We start from the raw sequence: 19,556 nt of genomic DNA on the forward strand, positions 1-19,556 counted from the left end.
TGTAGTTGTTATAGCACCTTTCATACATAAAAATTCAACACAGTGTTTCACCAAAAAAACACAAAATCTGGAAAAAAGACACAGCAATACAACAGATGAGAAGAGACGACTCCGAGCGAAAGCCAGTTTACATCCAGGATGGGTCACCAGTCAGTCCCTGGGTACATAGAGAGACAGACAACCATTTAATCTCATATTCACATCGTCACTAAGTGGATAATAAAGCCACACTGCCTGCACTGAAGTCAAGCTAATGAACAATTCCACCATCAGTGAGGTCCTCATTAGATTTCTAAATTAAAATGTGGTAAATCTTTTAAATGAAAATTAACAGAATTTAAATACAAGTCTTCATAAGAAATGTTGTGGTTTAGTTTGAAGCACGACAAAACCGTGTTGGATTAAAAAGGACAAACAGGCAGGCGCATCAGTGAGGAGGTGAGAGACTGAGTGAGGATGGAGTATGAAGGAGGGACAAGGAGAAAAGAAAAGTGCACGGGGCGCTGAGGTCAGGATCTCAGTACCGGGGAGAACAGTCATTTCCTGTTGACCCCTGTTTGAACTGTTACCCCTGACCCCCCTGCTGCTCCAGGCCCCACTGGGGGGCAGGGTGAAGTCTGAGGGGGGTATTCAGGTTTGAATGTGTAAATGTATTTTTCTTTATGAGAGGAACAAGTGAGGACGAATGATTTGAAAAATGGAGACTTTGCCTGGAATCACAAGATAAGAGGTAGAAAAGTATTCCAATTAAAATTTGATAACCCCCATTCAGAATGCTGCAGCTCGGGTTCTGAGCAGAACAAAGAGGTCAGAGCATATTACTTCCATTCGAAAGTCTCTACACCGGCTCCCAGTCAGCTTTAGAATAGATTTTAAAGTTCTGCTACTGGTCTATAAATCACTAAACGATTTAGGTCCTGAACACATGAAAGAAATGCTAATGGTATATAAACACAGTCGGGCTCTGAGATCGACAGACTCAGGTCAAATAGTGGAGCACAGAGTCCAAAGCAAACATGGTGAAACAGCATTTAGCTATTATGCTGCACACAAATGGAATAAGTTGCCAGCAGAAGTGACGTCATCCCCAAGTGTGCATGTTTTAAGTCCAGGTTAAAAACTCTTCTTTTTTCCCATGCTTTTTAGAGCATTTCCACTTTGAAATGATATTTCTTGCACTGTACGCTGTTTTAATCGTACTTTTCTTTTTTTCTCTTTGTTTTAAATGTTTATAAGATGGGATTTTTTCTTTGTTTTTAAATGCTTTTAATCATGTAAACTACACTGAGTTACAGTGTGTATGAAATGCGCTATATAAATAAATTTGCTTCGCTTTGCTTTATGTTTTCTTCAAAAGACCCCCAATGAATTATGGACGTTTTTACAAGACATTTCTTACAATGGTGAAATTGGCTGTTTCGTACAGTGCGACAGCCTTCATCCCGCCCCCACATGCTGCTGGGCCACTGGTGAGCTTTCATTAGAAATATAACCAGTGGGCTGGATCTTGTTCCTTAGTTCCTACGGGTCTTCTCTTCCATTTCGCTCTGCGGTTAGTGTTCCCAGCAACAGGCTGCTTGCCTCTACTAGCAGAAGCATTGCAACGTGTGGGAGACAAGAGAGTGCCCTTTGCATAAAGACAATGAAAGCATTGCACACATAAACAGTAAGAGAAATAGGCAGATAACTAAAGATTTACTTAGTTATAAAATTTCACACTCCAGAGACCTACTGTGGCTATTTCAAATAGTCTATTTGTAAACAAACATTAAAAGGTCTGTTTTATACTGTATAGATACAGTGGAACCTTGAGAAAACAGACCCCGAAATAACGGATATCGGATAAAACAGTCAGTCGGGACTGAACAATGTAACCAAAAATAGTTCCCATTTGACTCTTAAAATGCCGTTGCCAAAGTCTGTCCCTTCGGGAATTGTGGCACAATGCAGGCAGAGAATTGAGCTGACGTATTTCCGGGGTCCTAGATATACAATTTGACGAGATCCAATTCCAAAAGATTTTTTTTTATAATAAAGTTCATTTAAAGTCAACGGTAGCAGAGACAGAGTCATCGATAAATCGGTAAGTCGGTAAGCTACTGCTACATCAACAAAATAGAACAATGCAAGGGGGTACAGAGTGCAGTCACGCAATAGTTACAAAAATATTTTCAACAGAGCGCAAGCAGTCATAGTTCTAATTGCCTTAGGATTTTCAGAGTATTGGATTGATTGGATGTATTGTCTGATCTCATTATCAAAGGTAACACAGTAAGGTTTCTTAATCATGAATTTATTGCGATGAATATGAAATTTAGCCATTATAAGAATAAACTTAATAATATATGTGTTTTGTTCTGTGCATCACTACATGCTTCCACAACAAAACAAAATCACCATCAATATGGTCACAAACAAAATCACATAAACTCTGCCAGAATCTTTTAACAACCAGGGCAATAGCAAAATAATTGAACAACAGTCTCAGGGTACTCCTTACAGAAACTACAGTTCCCAACCAATTGCAAAAGGTGTGTCTTCCGTGCGGCAATGTTGAATGTCGGCCATTCACGTGGTAGCGTGAAGATGGTTCTATCTATTTACTATTGTACTTAGAGCGCTGGCAGAGAGACGGTGGCATGGCTGCGGCGTTAACTCTGAATACAAAACACAAATCTGTGGAATCTGGAACATACTATTTTTGATACAGTAAGAGTTTTACAGTAACAGTTTATTATTTTTTTATTTTAATTATTTTTTTATTTTTTTTGTCAAGCCTATGGCAACCAATTTGGAACTAGGAAGCTAACTAATTCTTCGCGGCTCATCAAAGCGACTCACCTATGATGAGTACTGTATGTCAACAATGTCACCATGACCACAGCACAACGGCGTGGTAAGTTTTGATAAAATGGGAAACTTTCAAATATTTTCAAGCTTTTTAAAATTTATTTACAATAACTTCACACAATCATTTTATATTGTAAAATGGGTGCATATGGCCTGCCCAAAAAACGCTCTACAATGTGAAGGACAATTGGCGATATGGGACGACCAGCCCACCCTCGTATTAGTCTGCTCTATCGAGGTTCCACTGTGTGTGTGTATGTGTGTGTGTTTATATATATATATAGCGATAGATAGATCATATATATATATATATATATATATATATATATATATATATATATATATATATATATATATATATATATGTACTCTATATCGGCTGAAATAAGTATTTAACACGTCATCCTTTTTTTCTCATTAAATATATTACCAAAGGTGCTATTGACATGAAAATGTCACCAGATGTTGGGAACAAGCCAAATATTGCATACATACAAAGAAAGTAAAACAAATGAGCTCAGTAATTAAATTGTGTGTAATAATATAAAATGACAAAGTGAAAAAGTATTGAACCTGAAATTCCAGTCTTGCCAGTTTCAAGTTATTTCACTGACCAGTGCGTGTTTTTTTTTTTTTTTTTTTTTTTTCATTTTTAAATACAAGGGTACAGGTTTTCCCTGTGCCTGTGGATTAAAAAAAAGAACACTGTACCTACTGTGAAACAATGAAGTGTCTCAGTTATTTTCTAGGGCTGCTTTGCTACATCAGGCACAGGCTGTCTTAAATTTGTGCAGGGTTGAATGAACTCCTTCTTTACTCATAATCACTTTACTGTATAGGGATTTTCATATAGTCGACGGCGGAAATGAAAATGTGACCTGGTTGGATAAAATTAGAAATGAGCTCATCAGAGGGACAGCCAAGGTTCGATGTTTTAGAGACAAAGTTATAGAGAGCAGACTTCGATGGTTTGGACACGTCCAGAGGAGAAATAGTGAGTATATTGGTAGAAGGATGGTGAGGATGGAGCTGCCAGGCAAGAGAGCTAGAGGAAGACCAAAGAGAAGGTTGATGGATGTCGTGAGGGAAGACATGAGGGCAGTTGGTGTTCGAGAGGAGGGTGCAGGAGATAGGCTTACATGGAAAAGGATGACGCGCTGTGGCGACCCCTAAAGGGAGAAGCCGAAAGGAAAGGAAGATCCCAGAGGTTTATCTTGGTAAATTCATTTTTTTATGGAACATTTAATGAAATGTAACAGGGGAATCTACAGGGAAACAATACAGAGAAAAGAAAGACCAATTCAGGCAGGCAAGTCAACCTTCCGCTTTCCCTCCGGTTCCCTCCCACATCCCAAAAACATGCGTGGTAGGCTGATTGAAGACTCTAAATGTGACTGCGAATGGTTGTTTGTTTATATGTGCCCTGCGATTGGCCTGCGACCAGTTCAGGCTGTACCCCGCCTTTCGCCCGAAGATAGCTGGGATAGGCTCCAGCACGCCCGCGACCCAAGTGAGGATAAGCAGTAAATAAAATGGATGGATGGATGGATATATATATGAATATATAAACACTGTATAGGCTTTACACGATCAGGATTTTTGGGGCCGTTCACCGATCAGCGAGTTTAAAACACCGATAACCGATCCAATCACAAGATGGAGCAATGTGTCTATTTAAATGACTGGTTCTTTTACTGTATGTACTTGTGTACTGTATGCTGAGTATGTTGTGTGTCGTGGCACATTAGTGCGCCATAAGCGATCTTAAGGTATGCAGTGGGAAATTATCAAATTTTACTTCACTGCTCACAAAAATTTTAATTTTCAAAAAATAATGTATCTTGTATGTCAGGTCAAACCAACATTACAACATGAGAGAAATAATTGGTGCTAACTTACTGTAATTGAACTACTTTATTGGAATTGAATTACTTCACACACACCGAACCTTTAAAGCAGGTGTGTCAAACTCATTTTTGTCGTGGGCCACATTGTAGTCACGGTTTCCCTCAGAGGGCCATTGACTGTGAAACCATATAAATGTTTAGTCGCCTCATTATTACGTGCACACAACAAATTGATGGATACCTAGTTTTTAAATCAAAAGTCAAGGATAATAATTTGTTCAACTATTGTTCAAGTTACCATAAACAGAAAAATAATTTCTAACCTTTTGCAAGAAAATCAACCAAAAAGAAAACAGAGGAGACCAAGGAATGAATTGGCTTTAAGTTGAACGCCTCACAACACACTGAAAGATGACCCAGTCACATGTGGTACAAAAAACATTTTAATTCTTTGACCATATCATTCAGAAATATTTCAATACAGTCTAAGCAGAGCAGAGTTGATAGGGAGCAGAATGTTTAAAGAGTCCTTTGGCTGCAGCTCCCGTCTCACTGCTGCGACACACATGTATGCAAATGATTCAAGGGCTTGTCTCATCAGTGTGTGTGGGTGTGTGCGCGCGCACACGCCGTGCAACGAACACCTGTTGGCATATTAAGGAGGTCAGTGGTATGAGAGCGAGGCAGACTGGAAGTCATTCATCGTGTTTCGCTTCATGCTGAGGAAGAGCACTAAGATTTGAAACAAGCTTGTGTCAAACTGCAACTGCCATAAGTGGCACACATAAATACAAAAATAGAATAAGTAAAAACTCAAATCAGCCTTAAATAAAGTGTAGGAGAAGAGTGTGTGTGTGTGTGTGTGTGTTTTTTTTTTTTGTTTTTGTTTTTTTCTGGGCAGTCACTTGTGCAGGAATACAGAGCTTGAAGAAGGCATGGTCACAGGATTGAGTCCCATCCAGTAACATCTTTGTCTTGTAAAAACATGTCTGGTGATAAATATTAGTCTTGTGTATCCTCTCATCTCATCTCTTCTGGTGGTCCAACAACAGGCATGATAGGATATGAAGTTTAAAGCATTGGTCTCATCCACAGGACACAGTGGAGATGATGGGAACGGAGGAAGCACTTCTGCTCGGAGAGAGGTATGGCTTAAACCAGTGTGTGTTTCAATGTGTGCGTGCGTGTGTGTGTGTGTGTGTGTGCGAGAGCTACATTGAGGTCATTGTCTTTTGGTAGGGAATGTAAACTCTTGGAGCAATTTATCTTGTTTTCTTTAAATAGTGTGTCGGAATCATCACACTCACGCTCACAGAGACTCCCACTCGACAGCTAGTGTGCATGTATGTCCAGTCCTTGTGCAAGGAGGGGCTCTGTGGGGTGCGCATGCGGCGGCGGGTGAAGCAGCATGGCGGCGTGCGGGTGTGGGCCCGGGTACGGGTGGAGGGAAGGTCCTGGGTGGGGTGGGTAGGCTGCTTGGGACAGCAAAGTACCGGGGTAATCCCCTTGCAGAGATGGCATCCCCTGAAGACCTGGTTTTGGGCACAGAGAATTAACATTTTCTGTTCCCCTCCGCATAAAATTACAAATAATCCATGCACAAAATACAATTTATTTGTTGTGTAAAAAAATGGTTACAAGATAATATTTTAAATACCAAATAGCTCTTAAGCACCTCTTAAAATGGCTTGTCCGTCACTCAAGATGACCAATTTGCATATCAAATATTCATTCATTCATTTTCCGTACCGCTTCTCCTCACAAGGGTCGCGGGCGTGCCGGAGCCTATCCCAGCTATCTTCGGGCGAGAGGCGGGGTACAGCCTGAACCGGTCGCCAGCCAATCGCAGGGCACATCGAAACGACCATTCGCACTCACATTCACACTTACGGGCAATTTAGAGTCTTCAATCAACCTATCATGCATGTTTTTGGGATCTGGGAGGAAACCGGAGTACCCGGAAAAAACCCACGCAGGCACGGGGAGAACATGCAAACTCCACACAGGGGGTGGGGGGCGGGGGGGGGGAATTGCTTCAACGTGGTATGCTAATCAGTAAACAACTGCTTTTATATGTCTGTAGTTTTGTGTTTCCACTATTATAGCTCATTGGGTGATTGAGTGTAATATAAACCCAGTAGGGCTCTGAGATCTACAGAGTCAGGTCAAATAATAGATAAAAGTAAACATGGTGAAGCAGCAATTAGCTGTTATGCTGCACATTAATGGAATAAGTTGCCAACAGAAGTGACGTCTGCCCCAAAGTGGGAAATAGTATTTTGATTTGTTTTAAACGTTTATAAGCTGTTTTTGTTTGTTTGTTTTTAAATGCTTTTAATCATGTAAAGCACATTGAGTTACCTTGTGTATGAAATGTGCTGTATAAATAAATTGCCTTTGCTTTAAACCTACTGAGTTGCTGTCTCCACTGGCCTAATGTATGCAACAAACATGCGTATCAGAAAAAAACTACATTGTAGACAACGTATCGATTGAGTTTTTCATTTTTATATTTGAAATTATAGTAAATTATTTCAAATGTTATTTTACTTTTAAATTGGGTGTTATGTTTTAAATTAAAGGCAACGTTAAAAAACAATGCTATTCAAATAATTTTTTAAACATATGTAAATTGCAAATGAAGCCAAATAAAGTTTCGCCTAGGCCATTGGTTAGGATCGGCCCTGTGTGTGGTTATATGTGTGTGTGTGTGTGTGTGTGTGTGTGTGTGTGCGTGCTTGTGCACGTGTGTGCACGTTATACTAATCGTATTCAAGCCGTTTACATTATTTACTATGAATCACCTCCTTCCATACTGTGACCCAAAAAATTAACTGTCATATATACTCACTTGGACAAACTTCAAATCAAGCATACACAATGTATGTTTTGACAGGGAGAAGTCTGACATTGTCATTAAATAGAATGAAAGTCCCTCATTACTTGCGTTATTCATTTCTGTATTTCAAAAGAAACTACGACATCTATAGAAGGCGTGTGTTCTTAAATATACCACGATATATGATAAATAATTATTTTACTATCAAAAATTCATGCTAAAGAGGTGAGAAAAACAAAATTCAGCAGCAGACCACAAAGGGGGCTACGAAGGGTATTTCCATCATCAAGACCACTTGAATTTGGCTAAATGGGTTTGAGCAATCAATGTTGGTCATTTAATAACTTGTTTTTGTATTGTGTGAGAAATATTTAATACACAGTAATGTATATTACTGCCAGTCCTCCATGTTAACATGGATATTTGTATTCAATAGCAATCAATAGCAGTGAATGAGTTAAGGGAAAATACTATCGAAAAAAAAACCTGGGTATACTTTACATTACTATACAAGCTGTTGCCTGATTACTAAGTTGTATCCAAGTGTCATTTCTGCCCAATTTTAAAGTTGTGCTGATTTTCCGAACGGAGATGTCCAACGAGATCACACCGTAAAGCGAACGTGATCGTGCAGCATACCTGCTGCACGGAGGCCGAGGTGGGCTTGTCCGTCAAGCCCGTAACCCCCGAGGGCCGCTCCCTCTGGGCTGTAGGGACCACCCTGACCTGTCACGCAACATAATATGAACAACCTCAGTACACAGCCAAAAGGTTTTGCCGACAGCCATTGTTGGCTGACTTCAAAACACTAACCTGAGCGATTCGATTGGTCAATCATGGGCTGAACAATTCTCCTCCTGGCGTTGATGAACCTGAAACAAGATAGTGCCAGGGAGAATCGAGTATAGGGTCCGTTAATGGAGAAAAAGCCTGACCGGGAGACTGTTAACCTTTTCCCTTTTACAACCACTTAACCCTTTCAGAGGCTAGTGTAAATCAACGTTAGGCCAGAGCATGTATTGATCACCCTGTGATAATTGATTGATCTGCATAGAAGGACATGCTGTGTGTGCGTGCGTGCGTGCGCGCGCGTTGTGCGTGGGTGTCCGTACATGTGCTACACTGTGTACTGTGTACATGAATAAATGAATGTTCAAATGTGAACGTGTTTTCCCTGGTACAAACAAAAGTAGCCTTTGACAGTAGTAGTAATGGATCATATTTGGTAACTAAAAATGATCAAATGGACAACACATGGCAGTACAGCAAAGAAAGGTCATGATTACTATAGCAAAGTTATAAATAAATGGATACTTGATTTATCTCCTGTGGTAAAATCTTGAAATGCCAAGTATTTCAATGAGTTCCCTGTGAAGAGTTAATAGAAAATGTGGGTGTTGTAAATAATTAGAATATTGCATATTGATTTGCTATTCGGTTTTATGCACTTGGAGCGAGTCGATTTTACTGCACCACAGCTCCTGTAACAAAATGCTTAGGAGGACGTTCCTTCTACCTTTTAAAGCGGCTATATTTTTAGAATTCACTGCAGTCTCATAAAACAGCTGATTTTTATTTAATTCACATTTATATCCAACAAAATCCCCTCCGCTGGGATTTAAAAGGCTAAAAAAAAAAAAAAATGCGCACTAAACTGGCTTTAATGTGGCACCCTGCGTTTGATACACTTTCATTTAAACATGGCAAAGTCATTATTGATAAACTGCAGCGCTGAAATGGATATATTGATTGGCAGTACACTGACCAGTTGTTGACCTGTAAGATGGTCAGACCTGTGTCCTGTGACAGCTGCTTCTTTTGCTCCTCTGATGGGTACGGGTGCTGAAAGAGGACACACGCAGAGCTATAGTTCACACACATTGTGAGAGTCAATGTCAGTGTCTCTAATGGAGGAGGCTGTGTGGGCTTGTTACTAGTTTTAGTTAACATCCATAATTAAGACTAGTATAGGGAATCTCAGGGTAATTAACTACCGATGACTTGGCATCAGAATTCACATCTGCGCGACTTATTTCAAACGATAAAGGAAAAGCCTCAAATCATACTCACACACATTTGCATAGTGGAACAATTGGAGGGAAGCAACATTTGACCTGGCTCATTTAGTCACTAATTACCAATCTAACAACCTCGCTGACAATTACTCAGACCATTTATTTCACTTCCGCAATTATTCAACGGCAAGCATATTCATATTATCACTTAATCTCCACAAAAGTCTCCATTTAATTTAACTGACCTCCCTGATACACTATCTAATATTTCTACCATGTCAGTGAAGCTGCACCTTAGACTAAATCCTCTCTTTCAGCAATCATCTTCTCATTTGCTCGCTTTATTGTCAGCGTTCACCATATATACTGTGTATGATGAATGATTATCAGAAAAGGTTAAGTGTGTCTCACCGTCAGATGCTGGAAGAGCCACGCTCGCATTATGTTTGTGGCCACTTTGGGAAAAATGCCTCTCTTCTTGTTGTTTCTCCTCTCTCGGTCAGACTCGTCGTCCTCTCCTGTGCTGGGGGAGGCCACCCCTGTGTCCAGACCGTCGCCTGCAGGGAAAGTAAGTGCCAGCCTAATGTGAGAAATTGTGAGACACTGAGGCAGAGATGGGAGACTCAAATCATGCGACTTGATATTCATGAGACTCGACTTGACTTACAATTGAACAACATGACTTGACAAGTCTTGCTTCTCTGTTTGCATGTAAAAATGTGCATTTTCAAGCTAGTGTGCCATTTGTTTTGTGTTTGAAAGAAAAGTTGTTTTGTGGTAGTGCACACGAAAACTGGCAAACCATCAGTATGCTAATATGCGGCGTGCAAAGGCCACCTCGTGATGCAAGTAGGTGTCAAACTCAAGGCCCGGGGGGCCAGATGCGGCCCGCCACATCATTTTATGTGGCCCACGAAAGCGCATCGTGTGTGTCTCTTTCATATTTCTTGTTAAAATTTGTACCACCATCTCTAAATGTCTTCACTTTTAATAACTTTTAAAGTAGTTTTTTTGTTACCAAACCCCCTTTTTAAAAAAAAGTTAAAAAAGTCAATGATAGTTGAACATATTGTTTTCCATGACTTTGTATTTCAAAACTAGTTATCCAAATTTGTTTGTATTTTCTGTATGTAATATGAGGCAATTATACTGTAAATTTATATGGTTTCATACTCATAAAAACCCTCTAAGGGAAACCACAACTACAATAAAGCCCGTGTTTGCAACTCAAAGACAAAAGACAACAATTAAGTTCATCTGTCACTATAAAACTCCAAAAGACAGGTAAGCTAGGGTAACGTCACACTTTAGCTAACTGATCGCGGGTCAAACATTAAGTTGAATGTCGGTTATGTGTTTAATTGAGAAGACAATAAAGTAATAGATGATATGAGCAATTGTTTTGGAACCATTAAAATCAAGCAAACTGACGTATACAGCATGTGAGCTTGTTCTCCAAACATGTTAATTGGATATTTGATCAAAACTGTTATCTTTAAAAAATAAAATAAAATACAGTGGAATGGGGTGTTCAATGTAGTGACTTAAATTTTGTGTTACACTTTTTAACTGTTTCATTTTTCATGTATGTGTATCTCTATTTTTGTAGGTGTTTTTTAGATTTCCCCAAAAAGTCCTGTTTTGCTTATACTGGATTTGCTTTCTAATAAAGTACTAAGAAAAAGTTTATTGTTTTTTTTCCTGTCTGGAATAGAAATGTGTAAAAATAGTCTTTAAAAATGCAGAAATAAGTTGGCAAAACACAACATTGGAGTTACTGAGAAATATTTTGTCCACCACTGTATAAGAACCAAAAACAGTGACTAGGTTTTTGTTGAATAGAATGCAAAATGCTCATGAAAATAGATGGCATTTTAAAATAAAAATTATATTGTCAATGTAAAATGATAAGAGGCAGTTTAGCAGCTAATGGGTTTCGACAGAACCACATAAAAAGGAAGGAGCACACAAGCAAAGACTCAATACAAAGTCAATAATACAATTTCATTAAATATTATAGTAAGCTGATAAAAGCAGGTGTTTTGTGCATGTAGTGCAAATGGTGCAATTACATGGGAGAAGCTGTGCTTGACTGTTGCATTTTCTATTGAAGTAAATGACGGGCAGATTGACATTAACTATGTGAAGATTGTGTGTGTTTTTACCCGGCTTATTTTTGTTGGGTAATTACACTTTGCCTGGACATGCAATACTGTGTTCCCACGCTATATCGTTATTTATCGTTCACGCCACTGCTACATCGGGAATTTTTAAGCAATCATTTGTATGGGTTTTTACAGTTAAACAGATAAATCCAAATTTAGTTGTGCGCCTTCAGTGTAGTACCATGTTGCGTCGCAACATACCAGGCAGCACAGAAAGGAAGAGATGCAGCATAATTTAGAGAGCGAGGAAATGGCTGAGAAGGTCCCTTACTCAATGCAGTAATAGTCATTGTTCCCATAAAGCAGAAAGAATACAGAATATGCCTGTAAGCAATGTTGTATGTTCTGTTTGTATGTGTTGCTGCTCTCTCTGTGTTGAAGCAGCCATTGCTTGAACTTTTCGAATTACCATAATATCGATCCTGATTAACGTTAGCCCATCTATGGCATTTTGCATTATACAGTATGTTTGCATTAAGCTAGCGGACTTTTGTTAGATGGAATTATATGATTTGGCTGAACATTTTGGTGTTTAAGTATACACTGTTTATTTCTATTTTCTTTTATGTTTCAGTGTTACAGTAAACGTTAACAGCATAAATAAATAAATAAATAAATAAACAGCTTGAAACAAGCATGATGATCCTCTTATTTAGCCTCGTAGCCTTTTATTTGAAGAACTGTGCTAGCAAGAGAGTGGGAACAGGCAGTAAGGAATGCTTTCAAAATTGTTTTTGAATAAGGGTATGTAAAGTGTGTGGGCGGGGTAAAACTGTTAAAAAAGCAATGTATCTCCCTAACAAGCTTGTGCATGCACATGTATGTGTGAGTGTGTGTGTGTGTGTGTGTGTTGCATGTGTGTAGGAAGGTACCTGTATCACTACAGTTGTCTGCTGTGCTGTGTGAAGGCAGACCACAGGTGCCTGGTGTTCCCAAAGGGGTGGTGGCACATTCATCGGGCTCTCGTAACCACAATGAGTTCTGCAGAGACAGAGGGAGCAGGGAGAACAGGAGGGGTGAAAACAATCATGTCATGAAACCTGGGGCCTTTATTCAGACAGTCCGTAATGATGAGGTGAGTGGCCGGTGCAATCTCTCGTTTTCTTTCCACTGTTCTACATCTTGTAACTTACTTTGCGTCACGTCTCACCTGTTCCGACAGACTGGTGCAGGATCCGTTAAAGTCCTCCATGTCAGACTTAGAGCCTCCCTCCCGTTCATCCAGGACCAAGTCTGTGGGCATTTTGCCCTTCAGACAGGTGATGTAACGGTGGCAGAAGTTATCACAAAGGTCATGCACCTAAGAAAAAGAATACAAGAGAATAATTTTCAGGTCAGGAGGTCCCAGATATTCAAAGTAAGTTCAAAACCCAAATTAGATATGTGGTTCCTCCTAGGGATTCAAGCGTTATGAAAAAATATTGTGTTTTACGTATGTATTATCAATAATATAGAACACTATTAAGACAAATTTACTTTCACAAACATCCATCATGAAGGACATTTTGCCTAGAAACAGAAACAGTACTGAATCTGTTTGTGTTATTATAATTAGTTTTGTTTGGTCGCCACTTATCTTAAATGTGTTTGTGAACAATGGATCATCAACCAACCTTCTCTAACTCCAGTAAATGAAAACGAAGAACTTGTATAGCCTGAATCATCTATGAAGAAAAGAAAGCATAGTGATTATTAGTACAACATATGGTTGACGTTTTCCTTTTTATGAAATGTTATATGCTGCCAAACCAATTATTATTATTATCTTACCAAGTTGTCCAGCTCAGGACTAGAAGAAAATATTGGTTTCTCTGAACGAATCTGCAAAACAAAGTGTTCAAATTATTACAAGTTGAGGGGTGAGTGTGTATTTGGCCTCTTTTCTGTCACTGGCTTTTATGGCTGTCTCTCACCTGTTTAGCGAATGCAGCAATGTCATCGTTGAAGGATTCCGAGGAGCACACGTCGCTGTGACTTGTCATGCCGGGGAGGTGGGAGGTGGCAGAAAGGGAGGCGGAGTCTCGGGGGGAGCAGGTGGCAAGCTCGCACTTTTCAAAAACTAAGGCCAGCAGTGGGAACAGTGGGTGACTGCACACACAGGCAAACAGTTAACATACCTAACGTAAACGCTGTGACAGTTGACACACAGTGTGAACGCCATACATTCACAGGAGGTGTGAGAAGTCATTTTAGAGCGCAGTATTTATGAAAGTGACAGCTGTAAACGTCACAAAGAGAACACAAACACAGGCTGAATGTTAATGTCCTTCAAGTGCTCACGCAGTTTCAAATGTTTGAAATAAATCCGTGCGCAGCACGTCTATATAGGGTTCCAAACACACGAACGCACCCGTAGATCTGGTCCTTGTGGTGTTTGAGGGAATCGGGGATGGTGGCTCCGTAGTGAGGGGTTGTAAGGGATCTGACATCATCCCCGTACACCCCCAATGGCATGCCCTCCGTCCCCGAGTAGTGCACCAGCTCTTCATACTGGCAGACAAACATGAGACAAATCTGACATTGAACATCAAGGGGACTTTATCATGCGTCTGATGTAATAATGTAATTATTTAAGGGCTAAGGTTATTTTCTGAAAGCACATACAGCGTATATGCAGTATTGTGAACGGTCTCAGGCCACCGCAAGCTTTGTCGTTTTCAAGCCCATCATAAAACAGTGCGACAATGTTGAGTTTTTTTTCTCCAGATTCTTCCAGCTTTACATAGTTGAGCAATTTACTGCTGTCTTAATTGAATTTTTGCTCTGTTTGTCTCCATTGGGAACCTTGGGAATGGTTCGGTCATATTTCATCATCACATCACATCATATAAAAGGGTGAATACAAGTGTAGTCAGAGGAGGTCACACTAATAGTCAATTTAACCTTATAATGTTCTTCTATTTGCGTGTGTTTTTGCAAATATGTTCGAACAAGGAGACTGCGAAATTATATGTGGTCATTTTAGCATTTCCACAACTTGGATGCCTAACTTTACACAAGACTGCATATGTACCAACAATATCCTGGAATAACGAATGCATACATTTACCTATATATATATATATATATATATATATATATATATATATATGTGTGTGTGTGTGTGTGTATATATATATGTGTGTGTGTGTGTGTGTGTGTGTGTGTGTGTGTGTGTGTTTGTGTGTGTTTGTGTGTGTGCGTGTAGTATTATGAGAAAGAGAAAAAATGCAGGCTTAATAATCTTATCTTTTCAAACATCACTTTGTCTAAACTTACAAACACAAACAAATGTTCTGGGCACTGAGCAAAAGAAAAATTCATATTTCAACTTTTAATAAAAGAAGAATGTCTTTTTTACTTCAATAATTCTTGAAGGGCTAAACACCAATGGCGATTTATATTTGTGCTGCATTGTGTAAATAAAAGTCCATTTTTAGAAAAGAAGAAATCATGCATTGACATACTGCCACTTTGTGCACTGTGTAACACTGAACTTTACATACTGTTAAAAGACCCTCTTGAGATCCCAATAGACAACTTCCAGAATGCGTCGAGACAGAAAAGATTGGGATTTTACATCAAAATGGGGCTTAATATAGCAGAAGTCAGTCTTGAGTGGCTGTGCAAAAGCATCCCTCCGAACCTGCTGTGACTGCCTCACTGGGGTTTGCTGTAAGGCCCTCAAAAAATGCAGGGTGCCCATCATGGAGACACACACACACACCCTCACACAAACTGAGCTGGAGCATCCCCGTAGCAGCATTTGCACACAAAGCATCATCAATATACACGTGCCTGGCTGCCTTGCTCCCGCCTCTCATGCTCCTTGTCTGCGTTCGTGAGCTCATTTGTGCTCCACTGCAGCTTCCCTCGCTGAAGCTGCTCAGGTCAGCACATCTATTTTTCTTTGTGCCCGATTAAAGGAACTCCTCTCACAGTCCCGCAGATCACAACACCGACACACAGCACCCGCTCCGCTGGCCCCGAACATCTTCTTCTGTACTTCAGTGTTATTTTAAACGCGCTATAAAAGTTATGATCTGCTTCGTGTAGTTTATGTCTATGATGGACTCGTCCCTGTGGGCTACCACAAAGGTTATGATTTACCACAGAAGTGTGGGACTTTGCACATTGTGGTTGTAGAGGATATAGTTCGGGGAGTCATCCCCCTTGCCTATATTAAAAATATATAACATTGACATCTTTTATATGTGCCACTAATCCTGAGTCTCGATCAGCTAGTATAGAGAGCAGCCAATGACAAGGCGTCGACTATAGCAGATTTCCCAAAATCAAAAAGTCTTTTTGTCTTCACTATAGATGCTGAAAACTGAATGTTCCAACAGTGTAAACACTAACCAGCAACAGCATAACATGCAAGGGCTGGAACAACAATTCTCATCGAATAATAATAATTGACACTTGCAAGGTATTACTTTAACAGTGTTTATCGTTGTTGTTTGCAGTGGGGTACTGCATTGCTTCGTACAGTACATCGTTTAGCTTTGACAGTCAATAATACAAGCACTATAATAAATACATAGAAATTCATATATCACTTGAAAGGGAGATTTTTTTTTTATGCAGCTGTTCATATGGTATCTTCAAATACTATTAAAACGTACAAATATTCCGTTAAATTCTCGTTGTGGCCATTTCTGCATGCTCCACAATTGCTATATTGTATGACTTGACTGGCCTATCTGCAAGACCCTGGACGTCTCCCAAAATATACCCACTTGAGAACCAACACACTGTCCTAAATGGCTTATCAAATTGTTGTGTTTCATAGTCCCATATGGCCACCGGGATCACAGAAAGCACCTGCTCTGAGGCCCTGGTCCGAGACACCTTCTAGTTTTATGGAGGTTGGCTATTAACACAATCACCGCTATCGGATTGCGCCTCTCTCTTTACGCATGACCCCGATCAGGTTTCGGTGCGTCAAGCGGATCAAAGCGCACAGCTCGAGATGACAAATTCCGCAAATTTCCCTCTTTTTAACTCGCAGCGCTGACAACGGACGGAGCTGCAAGAGGCAAGACAAAATGTTTTCAGGCGAGACAACATTTGATTTCTACAGATAACAAGGCTTTAAAGGTACAGCCGGCAGCGGAGCGAATACGCAGAGAAAAGTCATTTCATCTCAGAAATAACTTTATTTTTATTCAACAAAAACACTTTGTTTACATTAGATAGTGAACTAAAAATAACGTTCTTTCACTTGCTGCAAATAAAGAAGAAATATTAGCATCTCTTTAAATTTTAAGCTATGAAATGGCTTCTAGAGATGAAACATTTTTGTTCAATTATCTGCTTTTTCTCTTGTTTATTTTTATAAATCTTTGATGTATTTGCAATCATGCCAAACTTGAAAGGGAAAGAGGATTTTTTTTTTTTTTACTTATTTTCTCAACTTTGTTTTATTTGTACTTGAACATACAGTTTACTAATTTTAAAAGTTGTTGAATGGTAATAACTTCATGTTTAGAGAATTTAAAATTACTGCAACTGATTGTTATGAATTTCAAAAGTAAATACATGGTCTTTTCTGTTGTAGTAAAATAGGACACGCTGTAATGAACTTTAAAAACGTGATACCATTTTTAAAGTTTACAGAAAGACATTGGCAACCATTTGAAAAAAAATGTAAATACTTTATCGTCGTTTGACATTTTCTGAGGAAGTGGACTGCAAAGTGAGGGAAAATAAAGGCAAAAAAGCAACAGCAGCTTACAAACTAGATCACACTTATTTATATATATATATATTTTAAAAATCAGTTTTAAAGTTCAGTGTGTGTGTGTGTGTGTGTGTGTGTGTCCATCTCTAATTGCCCCCCCTCCTCTGTGAGGTCTCAGCCTGCAGCCTCACTTCTCCTGCTCCATGCCTCTGAATCAGTGTAGCAAAAAAAAAGTGACCTACTTACCGAGTTGAGCAGCCGCCCCTGCTCTCCTCCTCTTAATGACCCACACGATCTAACCCTTGTGTGGATTTCGAATATTCACACAATTGTACAAAAGCAATCCTTGCACGCCAACATCAATAATTGCATCCACATTGACTCACTGCCTTAAAAGTTCTTGCAAATGCTCGAGTGGTTTACTGTCGTCTTGCTTTATCATAACACCGAAAAGCCAAATTTGCAGTAGCTTAGGTCAGCACACTGCAGGGTTCACAGGGCCTTTGGGTTTGGGGAAACAGTAGGAACTCCTTTCTAATTAAGTTTGAACGTGTAGCCATTTCGAGTGTTGGTGTAAATCACCGCACAATGAACATGAGTAGGAAATTAAAAAAGAAAAAACAGAGAAAGAGAGAGAGAGAGCATGGACGTACCCTCTTCTCCATGCGACTCGCCAGTCGGTTCTTCCCCCAAGATGATGATGCACTGCCCGGCAACAGTCAAGCAGGCTCAGCCTCTGCGCTCCTGGAAGAGAGGTGACGTTATACATCTTGTCAAGATGTATAACATACTCGTCTGCGGATTTGCATTTCATAGCAGGTACATAGAAATGTGGCGTCGGAGCTCGTAAATAAAGACATAAAGCATCCGGAGGGGTTTTACAATGTGCACGGAGGCAATACACGCTTCCATAGCCGAAATGCTATTAAAGGCTACTTACTACAGGAGAATGCACTAGAAATGCTCGTGATATAAAATGTCCCACCTAAACGTAAATATGTCTCTGTCGTGTGTTTTAGTCCAGAGAGCAAGGGGGCTTCTTGAAGATCCTCACCTCCGCCTAGTGCGCCTCTCGCTCCGGCTGCGAGCCGTCGGGATGCTCGCTGCTGTCGGGAAGAAGTGGAAGCGTCCAATAGAGAGGGGAAGGCGGTCCGCGCAGCGTGCGGCGGCGAGGGGCTGCAAAATATAAAAAATCCCCCAAAAAATGTCAGCGGTGCGAATGAGCGATTGTGTTTTCGGGCTCAAGAAGAAGAGAGCGAGGGGGAAGAGGCGTGATGAGGGTGGCGGCGTGCGGGAAGGTTTCGGAGGGTCAAAACGCGACGGGGTCTCTTGCTCCCCCTCTCCTCCTCCTCCTCCTCCTCCTCCTCCTCTTCCACGTTTGCGCCTCCTCCTCTTGCGACTTATCAGGCGCACGAACGCCACAGAAGACCCCCACACTCGCTGTCTTTTCTTTTTTTCTTCTTCTTCTTTGAATCGCATCCTCAAGATAACTCTTTACTCCTTTCAAAGTATGCATGTCGACTGTGCCGTGAAAAATAAAATCGTTATTATTAAGATACTGTGATTATTTGTTTTTCACGCGTGATGCATCGCGCTCAAAATGATGCAATCTGTCATGTTTTGTCAGCTCGAGGGCCCATTTAGTCTGCAAGCTAATTAGGAGGCTAATTGCGGTAAATATTGGGATACATCGTATGTCATAAATAAAGTTAAACGTGGGCTCGGTGACATGGAAGTTAAAGGCTGATAATAGCTGTCAAAATGCTTTATTGTCCGCATATATCCGACATGAACAGCCTTTTGACACAGCCCAAATGTTGCCAATTGGTCCATCCGTGGTGTCAAAGGTTTTATTTTCACTTAAAATGGGGAGAGGGGGTGGGGGGGTACATGTCACTCACATGGTTAAAAAAAAAAAAAAAAAAAAAAAAAACGTCTTGTGTTTGAAATGACACGCAGTAACATAGTCATTATTCAAAACGTCCTTCTTTGCCGGGTCCCGCTGCGAGGGGCCAACAGGTGGCTGCACTTCAATCGGCGGCCCGTCCAGGAGGCTCCGTGGGCGGCATGGAGTTGGAGCGAAAAGCCGTTTAGCGCTCATGCAGCAAGGGCCCGGGGGTCTTTTTACTCTGCAGGGTGCCGGTTCCCCTGATCACAGCCCCTGAGCCCCTCCTA

At 40.3% G+C, this 19,556-nt stretch overlaps 1 protein-coding gene across 3 annotated transcripts; it reads right to left on the reverse strand.

The window, feature by feature from the left end:
- Positions 1-5,122: 5,122 nt before the first annotated feature.
- On the reverse strand, positions 5,123-18,836 carry meis3 (myeloid ecotropic viral integration site 3). Of its 3 annotated transcripts, none has more exons than XM_061783016.1 (13): positions 18,436-18,834; positions 18,035-18,125; positions 14,067-14,206; positions 13,630-13,804; positions 13,487-13,537; positions 13,330-13,380; positions 12,867-13,016; positions 12,589-12,697; positions 9,963-10,108; positions 9,302-9,378; positions 8,350-8,408; positions 8,176-8,262; positions 5,123-6,229 (listed from the first exon to the last, which is right to left on the reverse strand). In XM_061783016.1, exons 2-13 carry the CDS (start codon positions 18,044-18,046, stop codon positions 6,030-6,032), a joined length of 1,257 nt encoding a protein of 418 aa, XP_061639000.1. In that variant the 5' UTR covers positions 18,047-18,125; positions 18,436-18,834; the 3' UTR covers positions 5,123-6,029. The 3 variants fall into 3 exon arrangements, with proteins under 3 accessions (XP_061639000.1, XP_061639001.1, XP_061639002.1); XM_061783017.1 differs by having other exon boundaries at positions 18,367-18,834; XM_061783018.1 differs by lacking the exons at positions 8,176-8,262; positions 8,350-8,408 and having other exon boundaries at positions 18,436-18,836.
- Between the last annotated feature and the right edge of the window lie 720 nt (positions 18,837-19,556).

The sequence above is a fragment of the Phyllopteryx taeniolatus genome, chromosome 8 (assembly GCF_024500385.1).
Source record: "Phyllopteryx taeniolatus isolate TA_2022b chromosome 8, UOR_Ptae_1.2, whole genome shotgun sequence".
NCBI lineage: Eukaryota > Metazoa > Chordata > Actinopteri > Syngnathiformes > Syngnathidae > Phyllopteryx > Phyllopteryx taeniolatus.

Coding starts and splice junctions, on each gene's coding strand:
- meis3 (XM_061783016.1), bottom strand. Junction 12,698..12,866: donor GCACCAGTCTGTCGGAACAG/GTGAGACGTGAC, acceptor CTGTCTCTGCAG/AACTCATTGTGGTTACGAGA. Junction 9,379..9,962: donor GGCTCTTCCAGCATCTGACG/GTGAGACACACT, acceptor GTCCTCTTTCAG/CACCCGTACCCATCAGAGGA.